Here is a 14,405-nt window from a genome sequence, read left to right on the forward strand (position 1 = left end):
TCCCTCCAGTGCAAAGATGACGGTCTCTGTGAATGCAGAGAAGGCTTTGTGGGGAATCGCTGTGACCAGTGTGAAGAGAACTATTTCTACAATCGGTCTTGGCCTGGCTGCCAGGAATGTCCAGCTTGTTACCGGCTGGTAAAGGATAAGGTCAGCTGTCAACCGTGCATATGCATTCATTCATTCAGCAGACGTTGAATGGGCACTTCCTCTGCGCTAAGCTCTAGAGAAAAAATGGTGAACAAAATAGACACAGTCCCTGTTCTCAAAGACTCAAGTTCCAGTTGGGAGACAAATAATAAAAATTAAAGAAATACTAACTGAGATAAGGTGCAAGGAAGAATACAAACAGAGAATAACTGGGGAGAGCTGCTTTATATAGAGCGTCTGTGGAAACTCACTTAAGGTGCGATCTTAAGGATAAGAAAGAGCAAACCAAAGGAGAAGTGGGGGGTAGGCTGTTCCAGGCAGAGGGAACGTGGGGTACAAAGGCCTCAAAGCTGGAGGGTGTCTGGAGCCTGCTGAGTGAGGAGGGAGTGGTTTGCGATGAGACTGGAAAGGTTGGTAGAGACAGCTTACGTTGCACCATGTTGACCAGAGTAAGGAATTCAGATTTTATTCCAAATCCAGTGGGAATGCACTAGTGAGTTTTAAGCTGGGAAATCCAGTTTCTATTTTAAGAACAGCACTCTGCTGTGTGAAGATTGATGGTTAGGTGTGGGGCAAAAGGGGAAGCCTAGATTGAATTGGATAAATATTATATGTGTGTTCGGCAGGGCAGGGTATGAGAGAGGGTAAGGTTAGGGCAGGAGAAGAATCAAGGATGGATCTTGGGTTTTTTGCTTAAGGTAGTTGTAGGCATTACTTACTGAGATGGCGATGACTCCGAGAAGACATACTTAAGAGAAAAGATCAAGGGTAGAATTTTGCATATTAAATTGAGAATACCTATCAGAGAGCCAAGTGGGGGTATCAGATAGGTAATCTCAAACACAAGGGAGAGGTCAGAACTGGAGAGTCATCAGCATGTAGAGTTTAACGTCAAAGGAATCAACCAGTTTTTCTTTTGAAGCCAGAGAAATGAGGAAAAACTACCCATGTTATCTACTTAAAAGTATACACACATGGAGGGTATAGACCTTCATATTTATAGAGCAGCGGTCCCCAACCTTTTTGGCCCCAGGGACCGGTTTCGTGGAACACAGTTTTTCCGTGGACAGGGCGTGCGGAGGGCGGTGATGGTGCAGACGGTAATGCGGGCCATGGAGAGCGATGGGGGGCAGCAGATGAAGCTTTGCTCTCACGCCCGCTACCCGCCTCTTGCTGTGCGGCCCGGTTCTGAACAGGCCGCGGACTGCTGCCGGTCTACAGCCTGGGGGTTGGGCACCCCTGTCCTAGAGTACCCCCTTTGATTATTGTTCCTACAGGAAGTACAATCGAGTTCTTCAGGAATGTCTGTACACCCTACCTTTCCCTTTTCTTCCTCCATTATGCTTAGGTTGCGGATCATCGAGCAAAACTCCAGGAATTAGAGAATCTCATTGCAAACCTTGGAACTGGGGATGAGATGGTGACGGATCAAGCCTTTGAGGATAGGCTAAAGGAAGCAGAGAGAGAGGTGACTGACCTCCTTCGTGAGGCCCAGGATGTCAAAGGTACACACGATTAAACAAGTGGGTAATTTCTATAAGATGGTCCGTCTTTAGATGTAGCTCCTAATGCAAGGTTAAGTAGTATGGTTTTATAAAATTCTTAATGACTTTTTTTTTTTTTTTTTTGCGGTACGCGGGCTTCTCACTGTTGTGGCCTCTCCCGTTGCGGAGCACAGGCTCCCGACGCACAGGCTCAGCGGCCATGGCTCACGGGCCCAGCCGCTCCACAGCACGTGGGATCTTCCCGATCCGGGGCACGAGCCCATGTCCCCTGCATCGGCAGGCAGACTCTCAACCACTGCGCCACCAAGGAAGCCCATCAATTTTTAAACTCTGTTTAGAATATGAATTATTTTATTTTTTAAACATGTAGAAAAGAACCTGTCAGTGTTTTAAGATACACTAAGCAGAAATAATTCTCCCAACACATCAAAAACTGTTAGATGTTAAAATCCAAGCATTTTATAAATCCTTCTATCAAAGTGCTCACCACTGGGCTGAAGTCACTTTGTTTTGGAGTTTTCTATCACTGAGACACATATGCTCATCAGATACTCATAGTAAATGTACATTAACGTTGATACACCTGGGACCACAGTGATCAACTTCCCTATTGATGATGTTTCCATCTGGAGTTACAGAAGTCCTCTTGTCAGACTACGGGTCAACAAAAGCTAAATACATTGCTTATTTCTTGTTGTAAATGTCCCTAAGATTTTATAAAATTACTGAAGTAGAGAAGGAAGAAATTGGATGTATCTGGTTTGGGCCAGTTTGTTTAATTTTAATTAGGACAGTCCACAAATTGTTCTATGAGGTAAATTTTTAGAAATTAAAAAATAAAATGAGAGGTCAAAAACTTATGTGTTTTGTTTCAGTTGTTGTTACATTTTAAGTCTTAAACATAGATTAAGAAGAATTTATATGTTTCCTGTTCTGTATAAACAATGGTGGTTTTTTTCGGCTGTTCATTTTCAAATTTGGACACATGTTTTTTTTTCATTAATGTATTCTCTTGTAACAGCAAATTCGCATCTGTCCTGCCATATCCGTTGAAGAACTGAACGTGGGGTGATCATTCTTAGGTGCCAGTCAGTCAACCTGAGAGGTGGGCTGTGGCAGGCAGCTCTGGTGCCAGCAGCACCAGCACATGGGCATGGTCACGGGGCAGGAAGGGGAGGTCAGCCAGCACTGCCACTCATCCAGGCCCCACACCTTGGTGCAGCCCCAGTTACATCTGGCTCTTTTGGGCCACAATGGCTACGTACTTTCCTCTGCCCAAGCCGGTGATTCTGTGGGACAGAAGCTCTGATAGGAGCCATGGCCACCATACCTTCCCTTGAGCCACCTGCAAGGTGGGGAGCATAACGGGCTGCTTCTGGTAGCTTTGGAAGCACCACAGTGAGGCTGGAGTTAAAATCCACTCCCACTAAATCCTGATTCATGGAGTTCCTGGCTGACCTTTCCTACTTAGGTTCAAACTAGCCAAGAATAAAAATATCTTCAAAATGATTTACCCTTTCAGACTCTCCCTAAGTGTTCATTTGTAGTTAAACTTGTGTTTATTCTGCAGTTTGAAGGGAGATTATGTGGTGCAATTAGGTCTTGCAATTGGACACTTGGACTTAGAGGGCTTTGAAGTGATCCACTTAGGTTATTTGTTCCCTTTTTGGGATACTATTGTTTCTGTAAAGAACTGGCCAGTGAGATCGGTATCTGATACCTTTTTGAAGTTCTAAAGGGAAGGGGCTTCTATAACTTCATTAGCCAATGAAGCCAATGCTTACGCTTCCTAAATCTGAATGATTTTCTGTGATTTCAGCTTGTTTTTATATTTTGTATTTTCTTAAAAATCTTTGGATTATCAAAGAATTGTTTTAAGTAATCATCCACGCAGGGCCATTTTGTATAGTTGGATGAGATGTTTTGCAGGCCACCAGCTTTGCATGTGTATTGATTGGGTGGCCCTGCTTGTAAGTTGCTCTTTTTCCAAACCTGTATTCATCTTTGTTGATCTTAACTTTGACTTCTCATCTCTTTTACATTCCTTGGGAAATTTAGATGCCAGCGCTAACACCATGCAGAAATAAGAAGTGGTCAGTTTTCAATAGGATTGACTTAATGGTTCCTGTATATTATCATATAACTTCATGACATGTGAGAATTGTAATAATGTCAGAATTATCTTTGCATGGGCTTATATTTATTGCTTGATTGATTAGGACCCAGGTATGAGGTTTAAATTGAATGGGCCTAATGAATAGAGAACAATTTAAAGAACTTTTCAAAAGCAGAGATCAATTTGAAAGAAATGACGTGGATGTGCCAGGCAGTGGGAGGTGGCAGCAAGAGTCTATTTAGTTTAAAATACAAAATAATTTTAACATGCCATATTTCAACATCAGTTTTTTTTTTCCAGAAAGAATTCTTATTATTTATGTTATTTATTTATTTTTGGCCGTGTTGGGTCTTCGCTGCTGCGCACGGGCTTTCTCTAGTTGCGGCGAGCGGGGGCTACTCTTCGTTGCCGTGCACGGGCTTCTCATTGCGGTGGCTTCTCTTGTTGTGGAGCACGGGCTCTAGGCACGCGGGCTTCAGTAGTTGTGGCACATGGGCTCAGTAGTTGTGGCTCACGGGCTCTAGAGCGCAGGTTCAGTAGTTGTGGCTCACAGGCTTAGTCCGCGGCATGTGGGATCTTCCTGGACCAGGGCTCGAACCCGTGTTCCCTGCCTTAGCAGGCAGATTCTTAACCACTGCGCCACCAGGGAAGTCCCTCCACATCAGTTTTGAACCAAGTTTTTTCCTAGTTTAGAAACATGTCCAGCTCTCAGGGCTGGTAGTACTTTTAACATTGTATTTTTATGATTCAATCTTGCATGTGCTAGAATATCAAAATGTTTCCTTCAGCAGACATTTTTCTAGTGTCTTCTCTTTGCCAATCACTGTGTAATACTGGGGATACAGTGTTGAGTAAGAATGAGGGACTCATAGTCAAGTGGGAGAGAGATAGTGTGTTAATCTCCAGTTAACCCACTTGGAGACCGTAGATGAATGTAACAGTGTTGCTACTGCTGGGCACAGTGAAGACTGACCAGCTCTGCCAATGGACTTAGGGAAACTTGTCAGAAAGATGCTATGTTTGGAAGAATAAGGATAAAGCAGCGCCTCAGATTTCACGTGAGATGATATGTGTTCCGCCCCCCCCCCCAACCCCGCTTCAGATAATTTATGGACTTCCTTCTGCACTGTGATTGCAGATGTAGACCAAAATTTGATGGATCGCCTCCAGAGAGTGAATAACACCTTATTCAGCCAAATTAGCCGTTTACAGAATATCCGGAATACCATTGAAGAGACTGGAAACTTGGCTGAACAAGCATGTGCCCGGGTAGAAAGCACAGAGCAGTTGATTGAAATCGCATCCAGAGAACTTGAGAAAGCAAAAGTTGCCATTGCCAATGTGGTGAGTGACTGGGAAGGTATGAGGTGGGGCTGAGGGAGTCCCTTGGCTTTCACTGGTAGTGGAATGCTTCTTCAGCTAAATTGACTCCTTGTATCTTTTTGTCTTCAAACATGGAGCAAGAAAGCCACATTGCTCGTAGTTGCCATGAAATAGTTATCACAAACTGGATTAAAACCAAAGGACATCTGGGTCCTTTCTCTAGTTTTGTTCCTTCTATGGCACTAGGCAATTTAATCTTCCTTTATTTAAAAAAAAAAATTTATTTATTTATTTGGCTGTGCCAGGTCTTAGTTGCAGCACGCAGGATCTTCGCTGCCGCACGTGGGATCTTTTAGTTGCAGCGTGTGGGCTCTCAGTGGCAGCATGCAGGATCTAGTTCCCTAACCAGGGATCACACCCAGGCCCCCTGCACTGGGAGCATGGTATCTTAACCACTGGGCCACCAGGGAAGGCCACCCTAAGCTTCCTTTATTCTCTGCTGAAAATAGAAATAATAATCCACAATCAAGGATGCTGGTGTTACCTGAAGATCTCTGAAATTAAGAAGAGATGTTCTTTCTCGAAATAACACTAGTGAAAATTTAGTTTTGACACTTGCTTTATTAAATTTAAATAATTCATTCCTTTGAGATTAGTGCTTTGTTTATTTCCTCTCTAGTCAATCACTCAGCCAGAATCTACAGGGGACCCAAACAACATGACTCTTTTGGCGGATGAGGCACGAAAGCTTGCTGAACGGTAACCTCCAGCTCCCTCTTCAATGGTTAAGTTATGACTTCCATCGCGGTGTGCACACGTTGTTTCATTCTATCCCCACACACACTTCCCATGTAACCCACTGCAAAGTTTGCTCTCGTTTCTGAAATGCGATTAGCTACATGTACTCTTTGCTTCCCTTTACTTTGAAATTAGAATATTTACTTTGAATATTAGAATATGATGGTTTGGAGGGAAATTATATTTGCACATCTAAGGAAAACCGTAACATTTTTTAGATTTTTAATTTTGAAACCTTAAAGTTAATAGATAATTAAGCTCGGTAGAATTTAGTTATTTTTAAAAATTTTTAAATTTTCAACAAAAATGTTTAATTTTCAGGTTTCAATAGAGAACATTTACTAACCCATAGTACATGTGAAAATCAGAAACAGACCATTTCATTCCTGATTAAATGTAAGGTAATTTCTTAAGAAGACTTTAAATTGTCGAGGGCATCAAGTGAAAACATTTTTTTAAAAATAAAATTGCTAAAATGTAGGCTCCGTGAGGGCAGGTGTTTTTGTGTGCTTTATTCACTGTTGAAGTCCCAATGCTTAAAACAATGTCTGGCGTATAGTAGGTACTCAATAAATGTTTATCGAATGCATTGCAGAACAGCTAGTAGACCTCATAGGTACAAGGTGCTTAAATAAGCCTGATGATAGAATTCTAGCCTCAGTGTCTGAGCAGTTACATTGGCTTCTTGCTTTACCATATGTGCTCTCTTTCTGTTCTTTGTAAATGTGTGTGAACTGTTGTCATTTAGCTCATAGAACTTTCATGGTTTCAGAGCTGAATTTTCTGATGAAAAGAAGACAGCTGAAAACATTATAGAAAACTCCCGAGAAAATTAGGTCTTGGAAATTAATTGTGGTGTACTCATGCATGGATTTTGAAGGAAAGTTTATCATATCAAAAAGAATGGCCATGTATTGCAGTGTGACAATGTAATATGAAATTTTAGAGTTGAAAAAACCTTAGCATTTACCCAGCTAAAATGCGTTACTTGTCTGGAGTCCCTGTTGACATGTTCCTTGTTGAGTTGCTCTTCCTGGCCAGTAACTAGGTTGCCTGTGAGAAATCTGCATAGTCAGAGTTGTTTCAAGACTATGCAGTAACAGAACCAGAGTAGCAATTAAAGATGAGGTCTGGGATTTGTGTTTATGACTAGAGAAATGAGTTCTTGCTGGTATCCACAGTTTCATACATAAATACCCTTAATAATTATATTTAAAAGTAATTTTTAAGAAATATAAGCATTTGCCCCTATACATTTTTTTTTTTTTTTCCTTGCGTTATGCGGGCCTCTCACTGCTGTGGCCTCTCCCATTTGCGGAGCACAGGCTCCGGACGCGCAGGCCCAGCGGCCACGGCTCATGGGCCCAGCCGCTCCGCGGCACATGGGATCCTCCCGAAATGGGGCACGAACCCGCGTCCCCCGCATCGGCAGGCGGACCCTCAAGCACTGCGCCACCAGGGAAGTCCTGCCCCTATACATTTTATATCATTAATATCCTTGGGAAATATCATTTTCTCAGATTACAGAATGCTATTTATAAACTCAGCCTCTCTGAAATGATGACAAAATTCCAAATTTATAAGATTTTTTCAATATTTGTGGAACTCTGCCCACATTAGTTTATGTATATTAATAAGGTAAGCATTACCTAAATTCTACTTCTTTCCCTTTTAGATGGTTGTGTTTCATGGCTTGTTTTTCCTCTTGTGTTATACAGCCATAAACAAGAAGCTGATGACATTGTACGAGTGGCAAAGGCAGCCAATGATACATCAACTGAGGCATATAATCTGCTTTTGAGGACACTGGCAGGAGAAAATCAAACAGCATTTGAGATTGAAGAGCTTAATAGAAAGTGAGTGTAATTTAAAAGTGGTTTATAGCCCTTCAGTTGTTCTTGTAAGTAACACCAGTTCAAGGAAAAATTAAATGCCGGTGAATTCAGGCCATGTATTCATGCAGTAAGATTTCTTTTGTTAATCATGCTTTTGAAATGATGCAGTAATTAGAGCAGGGGATGTAGAGCCACAGAGATTTTATTTGATCCAGTTACTGTATCAGCAGAGAATGGTAACGACTAGCCATGATGCTTAAAATTCTGCATAAAGGAGAAGAGAAAAAATATCATAGAGTAAGCAGAGAAAATATATTTGAGCTACAAATATTTAAAAGGTGTCTGAAATAAGAAAGCATATGGTAAACCATATGCCTTAAATAGAAGTGATGAGATGAAATCTAAATTTAAGCTATGTTGGTATTAAATAATAGCATTTTAATGTAACATTTCTTTGAGGTTTTGGAAGTACTATCACGGTGATTTAAGCTGAAATGAATCTGGTGAACATTAAGATGTTAAAAGCAACTAGGGTTTTCATCACATCACTTTTGTTCCTTAGGTATGAACAAGCGAAGAACATCTCACAGGATCTAGAGAAGCAAGCTGCCCGAGTACATGAGGAGGCCAAGAAGGCTGGTGAGAAAGCTGTGGAGATCTATGCCAGTGTTGCCCAGCTGACTCCTGTGGACTCAGAAGGCATGGAGGTATGGCGCTGGCAGCCTGCGTGCACAGGCTTTGGTTGTCACTGCCGTCCCCCATTCACAGCTCCTACCCTCTTCCCACCAAACACACAGCCACGTACCCCCTCAGTCTGGGTAAGAGCTCTTCTGACTGCCCTGCAGCTGTCATCAGTACCTACCTCCTCTGTCCTCCCAACAGCTCACTGGTAAAGTTGAGTTCTAGTTTAGATACGTTAATAGAACTTACTGAGGTAAAAAAAAAAAATCCTGTGGTTATAAACATTAAATAGCAAAGACTCCTTTAGTGATAGGAATAATCACTCCTAAATCTTGGATATAAATCCAAATTAAATATATTTGGATTAATTAAAACAGACTACACCTAGGTTGTGACCCTGGTTTTGAACAAGAGAGAAATAAAAGAATGGTTTAAATGAAAGTACTATATCAGGATGCTTTGGGGCAGGTGAAATATTTAGGGATTGGTAGTGTTTTATTTCATCTGTACTCTAATCATGAATCCTCATACCAAGTTCTATATAAATGGTGTATTTTTTACATTAAACTTGCAATTTATTAAGTTTCACTTTTTACATCTGAGGTGTTGACTTCGTTTTTACCATAAAGTTTTAGGTCTCCTCAGACGTGTACATACTGTATGATTCCATATATGTGGAATTTGACAATAGGCAATACTAATCTATGATGATAAAAACCAGACCAGTGGCAGCTGCATTGTTGGAAAGGTGGGTGTGGAAATTGACTGGAAAGAGATACAAGGGAATTTCCTGGGTGGAAATATTCTGTATCTTGATTGGGGTGTTGGTTACACAGGTGAATATATTTGTCAAAACTCATCAAACTAAGTGCTGTGCATTTCACTATGTGTAAGTATACCTCAATTTTTTAAAAAGGTCCATAAAATCTTGACCTGTGCTATTCTTTAAAAAATATCCACTAAGTATAGAATTACTAAGCCTGCCTTTTCGTCAGTTTAGTTGTTTTGCCTAAAATATAATGATCTTACTTGCTTTTCATAGAATGAGGCAAATAAAATAAAGAAAGAAGCTGAGGATCTGGATCGTCTGATTGACCAGAAGTTAAAAGATTATGAGGACCTCAGACAGGACATGAGAGGGAAGGAATTTGAAGTAAAGAACCTTCTGGAAAAAGGAAAGACCGAACAGCAGGTTGGTTTGCTTTGCAAGTTGCTTCGTTTCTTGAGGCAAAAATTGAAACTACCTGACTGTAGGCTGTGTCTGTGATGTTACCACAATTGCAGAAGCAACAAAACACATGAAAAAGTATTCAGAGGAGGGCCTTATGCTGATGCCCAGGCCTAACCTCCTGTATACTGGCCAGTGTCAGGGTGGTGGCTTGTAGGTGCCTGGTCTGTTAGGAGAGAGAAGGGGTTTACCGTGGAGGGTTTGTCCTCTTATCTGCCACGTGTTTGCAGACTGCCGACCAACTCCTAGCCCGAGCGGATGCTGCCAAGGCCCTTGCGGAGGAAGCTGCTAAAAAGGGACGAAATACCTTACAAGAAGCCAATGACATTCTCAGCAACCTGAAAGGTATGAGAGGGTCAGACAACAGGATAAATTTGTATGTGTCCTTCATTAGGGTGATTCTCTCTTTTGTAAAAAAGTATTCACTATGAGACTTTCTGAACACATACAGCACAAGAGATAATAGTATAAGAAATCCCATATACCTGTCATTCAGATTCAGCAGTTAAGATTTTTACTGCACTTACTTCATCCCCCAACACCTACCCTACCTTTTTTTAAAAAATTTTTTTATCAGTTAATGCATATAATTAAAGCCAACAATTACTGTTTTACGTATCAGCTGATAGTGCTTTGTTTTTTATTTTTTAATTGATTAATTTATTTATTTTTGGCTGCATTGGGTCTTCGTTGCTGTGTGCGGGCTTTCTCTAGTTGCAGCAAGCGGGGGCTACTCTTCGTTGCGGTGCGCAGGCTTCTCATTGCAGTGGCTTCTCTTGTTGCGGAACACGGGCTCTAGGTGCACGGGTTTCAGTAGTTGTGGCACTTAGGCTCAGTAGTTGTGGCTCGCGGGCTCTAGAGCACAGCCTCAGTAGTTGTGGCGCACGGTCTTAGTTGCTCCACAGCCTGTGGGATCTTCCCGGACCAGGGATCAAACCCGTGTCCCCTACATTGGCAGGTGGATTCTTAACCACTCTGCCACCAGGGAAGTCCCTACCCTACCTTTTTTTATGGTAAAGTATTTCAAAGAAAAATCCCAGTGCTCATGTCATCTTACCCCAGCATTCTTCGGTATGGAAGCCAAAAAAAGATATTTCCTGTAACCAAGATATGCCTATTTAGCTGACTTGTGTTGGTAAATGGAGATTATCTTTAATTTTCTCTGACAATTGCATCTCAGTCTTTATGTTTTCTTTCCTCACCCAAGATAACAACGAACTGTGCTCAATTCACTGTGTAGCCTTGGACTCATCTCTGATAAACATAAGCTCTATATGTACAGAAGCTTTATAGGATAATGGTTGAATGTATGGGCTTTGTGTCAGTGGGTTTGGTTTAGAATCCCTGATCCACCTCTTACTTACTGTGAATCCTTGAAAAAAATTACCTCTTTAATCCTCAGTTTTCTCATGTATAAAAATGATTCAATGCCTGTGTCACAAGCACATAAAGCTCTTATTAACTCAGTACCTAACAATTAGTAAGCACTAAATAAACTGCAGCTTTCGCTATTGGTTGAGGTGGAGGTGATGGCATACTCAGCTCTGCATGAAAATAAATGTTTCAAGTGAGAATTTGCCTTCCAGAAACAGGTGTTCATTCACATCAATCTTCCATGTAGATCTATGTGCTTTGTTATAACATTTCAGTCCATGCTGTTTTTCATTCTTTTCCCCTGACTTTCATTGTTCATAAAACAAAATCCAGTGGCAGCTCCCTGAAAAGTTCCCTTTTGGCTTGTTGAGAGTTTAGTTTAATTGCATTCCTTGAACCTGTTTTAGATTTTGATAGACGAGTAAATGATAACAAGACAGCTGCAGAGGAGGCACTAAGGAGAATCCCTGCCATCAACCAGACTATAATTGAAGCCAATGAAAAGACCAGGGAAGCACAGCTGGCTCTGGGCAATGCTGCCGCAGATGCCACCGAGGCCAAGAACAAGGCCCACGAGGCGGAGAGGATCGCCAGCGCCGTCCAAAAGGTGTGCTCTCCCCTCTTGTCCGAAACGAAGCCTTTGCTCATCTGTCCTCTAGTCATTTTCCGGTTTCTTTCCAGACCCCCAAAAGCTCTTGCAAATTTTTTCCTCAACTCCAGTAAAGTTATATTAAACCATCCTTGTCGTTCTTTTTTTTTTTTACTAGGCATTAGAGCAGGTAACCGCATTGATTGAAGAGGGAGAGTCATTGAAAGGGTCCTTTACTCTAAAATTTCAGCTGTGTCTCAGTGGCAGGGTCTGAGTTGTTGAGGAGCGGGGGGGTTGGCTTCAGTGACCCATCAAGCTCCTGCCCACAAAAAATCAGATTCTTTCTAAGTAAACACAGTTCCTTGACATGAACAATTGATGTTTTTTCCATCTTACATACAGTGCCAAGTTAGTACAGTTTTTAAGACCCCCTTTCAAGCATATTGCCATATCTAAGACCCACCTATTTAGAATTTTTGAAGTTACCAGTGCTAGGTTTCTTTCTACTCATCTTAAAGGATAATTTCTCTAGGCTGGCTTTCTCCGACTTAAAGATAAATCTGTTTCATTTAAAGGAGAAATTGGAGCTGATTCTAAACTTATGTGTTTGAAAATCACACACATTTTTTAGTTTCTTGGATTAATTATATTTTATAAAATATATTTCAGAATTATGGACTTTTTGTACATTATGATGAACTGCCAAGTATCAATAGAATAAGGCTAGCTTTGAATAGAAAATTATCCAAGCAAAAGAGTCTAATCAGTACAATGTGGTGGCAAGTATACACCATTTAAATGTTGCAGCTATGTGACCCCAACTAAAAATGGCAACGATAGAACAGGAATTTTCATTAACAGGATTAAACAAGAGGGTACAAATTAAAGTGCTTTATAAAATATAAAATGTTATGTTAGGTGGTAATGTTATTTTTTCATTAAATTTGTAGCTCGAATTTTAAATGATAACGTAATTCAACATACAGTACAAATTATTGCCCCGTTCTTTCTGGATCATATTTTTGAACCATTTTACAGACTATAAAAGGAGTGGCAGCATACTTTAGAAAAAGGAAAACTTTTTTTCATTAGGAATTGTTTACTTTGTGCCTAGAATGCTACCAGCACCAAGGCAGAAGCTGAGAGGACTTTTGCAGAAGTTACGGATCTGGATAACGAGGTGAATAATATGTTGAAACAGCTACAGGAAGCAGAAAAGGAGCTGAAGAGAAAACAAGATGATGCTGACCAGGATATGATGATGGCAGGGATGGTAAGTGATTTTGGCATGTTTGCTAACGGGCAGAAAGTGAAGTGTGTTTAATAATAAAGATCCCTAACTTGTTGAGAAGAGTCTTTTTCATATTGACTTCTGTTTTTAATTGTGTTTTCTGGTCAAGAATTGGGTTAGTAACTTACATAGAAGACAAAGAATTTGGATCTTCTGCCAGATTGTTGCACAATAGTTCCTTCCCAAAGCTACTCTCAGTTAAAAGCAAAACATTGTTTTACACATTTGAGGTTTTAGGACATTTAAAAGTATGTCTTTATTTATTTATTTTTTTAATATTTATTTATTTATTTTTAGCTGTGTTGGGTCTTCGTTTCTGTGCGAGGGCTTTCTCCAGTTGTGGCAAGTGGGGTCCACTCTTCATCGTGGTGCGCGGGCCTCTCACTGTCACGGCCTCTCTTGTTATGGAGCACAGGCTCCAGACGCGCAGGCTCAGTAGTTGTGGCTCACGGGCCTAGTTGCTCCGCGGCATGTGGGATCTTCCCAGACCAGGGCTCGAACCGGTGTCCCCTGCATCAGCAGGCGGAATCCCAACCAGTGCGCCACCAGGGAAGCCCTGTCTTTATATTTTTGAATGGGTAATTCATAGGTGGTATAAAATCAAAAAAGAACAAAAGGCATGCAATCAAAAGTTAATTTCCATCCTCCTCTTATTCTCCCAGCAACTTGCTGCCTAAAGACAAAGACCAGTTTCTTGTGTAAAAGGACATTTTTGAAGATGACAAAACTTACATCCAATTTGATTTTTCACTTTTTGTGATGATGTGTATACATAGCCCTGTTCGTAACAAAATTGACTTGTGAATGCATGGCCCAACAAAGGACTAGGTTCTGTTTTGTGCTGTATTTTGCTTTTGAAAGACTTTGATGGAGTCACAATGGAAATATTCCTTTACAGTTCAATCTGATTATAACCACAGTAATGATAGACATGAACTTGTTTAATTGTGGACTTTCAGTGCAAGGAAGGGACCCTTCTTCCACTCCTGCTAAAAATCACACCCTTCACTGTAGATCATTTTCACCTTGGGATGGAAAGAAGAACTACTAAGCCTGTTAATCTAGGTAAAGAAGTCCCTAGGGAAGTGATAACAGGAAGCATCCCTGTGCAAATACCTTATTTTATTATGCATTTTTTTGTTGTTTTGAATTGTCCTCATTTTCTATAGCAAGGTACGGCTCAAGTGGAAATTCCCATATAGTAAAAATGTGTATATTTCATATGTGCTGAGGGTCTCTGGATTTTATGTTTTAATACAGTTATAGAAACGTTAGATTTAGAGCCTGTTGAAGGAAAGGAAAAGATACATATTCTCTATAAGCTTCAAAAAAGGGTATGAATTCAATTAAAAGGGGAGAAAGAAGATCCATCTTTTGTTCCTTTTGGTAAGTAACTTCTAAGGAACACAAGGCACCCTCATATATACTATCCCATTTATATTTAAATATCAATCCTGAAAGGCCAGCATTGCATCAGTATTGTTGCAGTCTGTAACCTGTTTTTTAAGGGAAAGA

General features: G+C 40.8%; 1 protein-coding gene across 1 annotated transcript in view; it reads left to right on the forward strand.

Annotated features, from left to right (window-relative positions):
* Positions 1 to 14,405, forward strand: part of LAMC1 (laminin subunit gamma 1) — a 126,785-nt gene that overhangs the window by 106,095 nt on the left and 6,285 nt on the right. Inside the window, 10 exon segments of the mRNA XM_007450134.1 lie at positions 1 to 150; positions 1,499 to 1,655; positions 4,910 to 5,115; positions 5,774 to 5,853; positions 7,611 to 7,748; positions 8,290 to 8,434; positions 9,451 to 9,600; positions 9,867 to 9,981; positions 11,418 to 11,617; positions 12,714 to 12,872. The exon segment at positions 1 to 150 is cut by the window's left edge and continues 12 nt beyond it. Coding sequence (XP_007450196.1) covers positions 1 to 150; positions 1,499 to 1,655; positions 4,910 to 5,115; positions 5,774 to 5,853; positions 7,611 to 7,748; positions 8,290 to 8,434; positions 9,451 to 9,600; positions 9,867 to 9,981; positions 11,418 to 11,617; positions 12,714 to 12,872 — 1,500 coding nt within the window.

This window comes from Lipotes vexillifer, unplaced genomic scaffold (genome assembly GCF_000442215.2).
Source record: "Lipotes vexillifer unplaced genomic scaffold, Lipotes_vexillifer_v1.1 scaffold97, whole genome shotgun sequence".
In the NCBI taxonomy this organism is placed as follows: domain Eukaryota; kingdom Metazoa; phylum Chordata; class Mammalia; order Artiodactyla; family Lipotidae; genus Lipotes; species Lipotes vexillifer.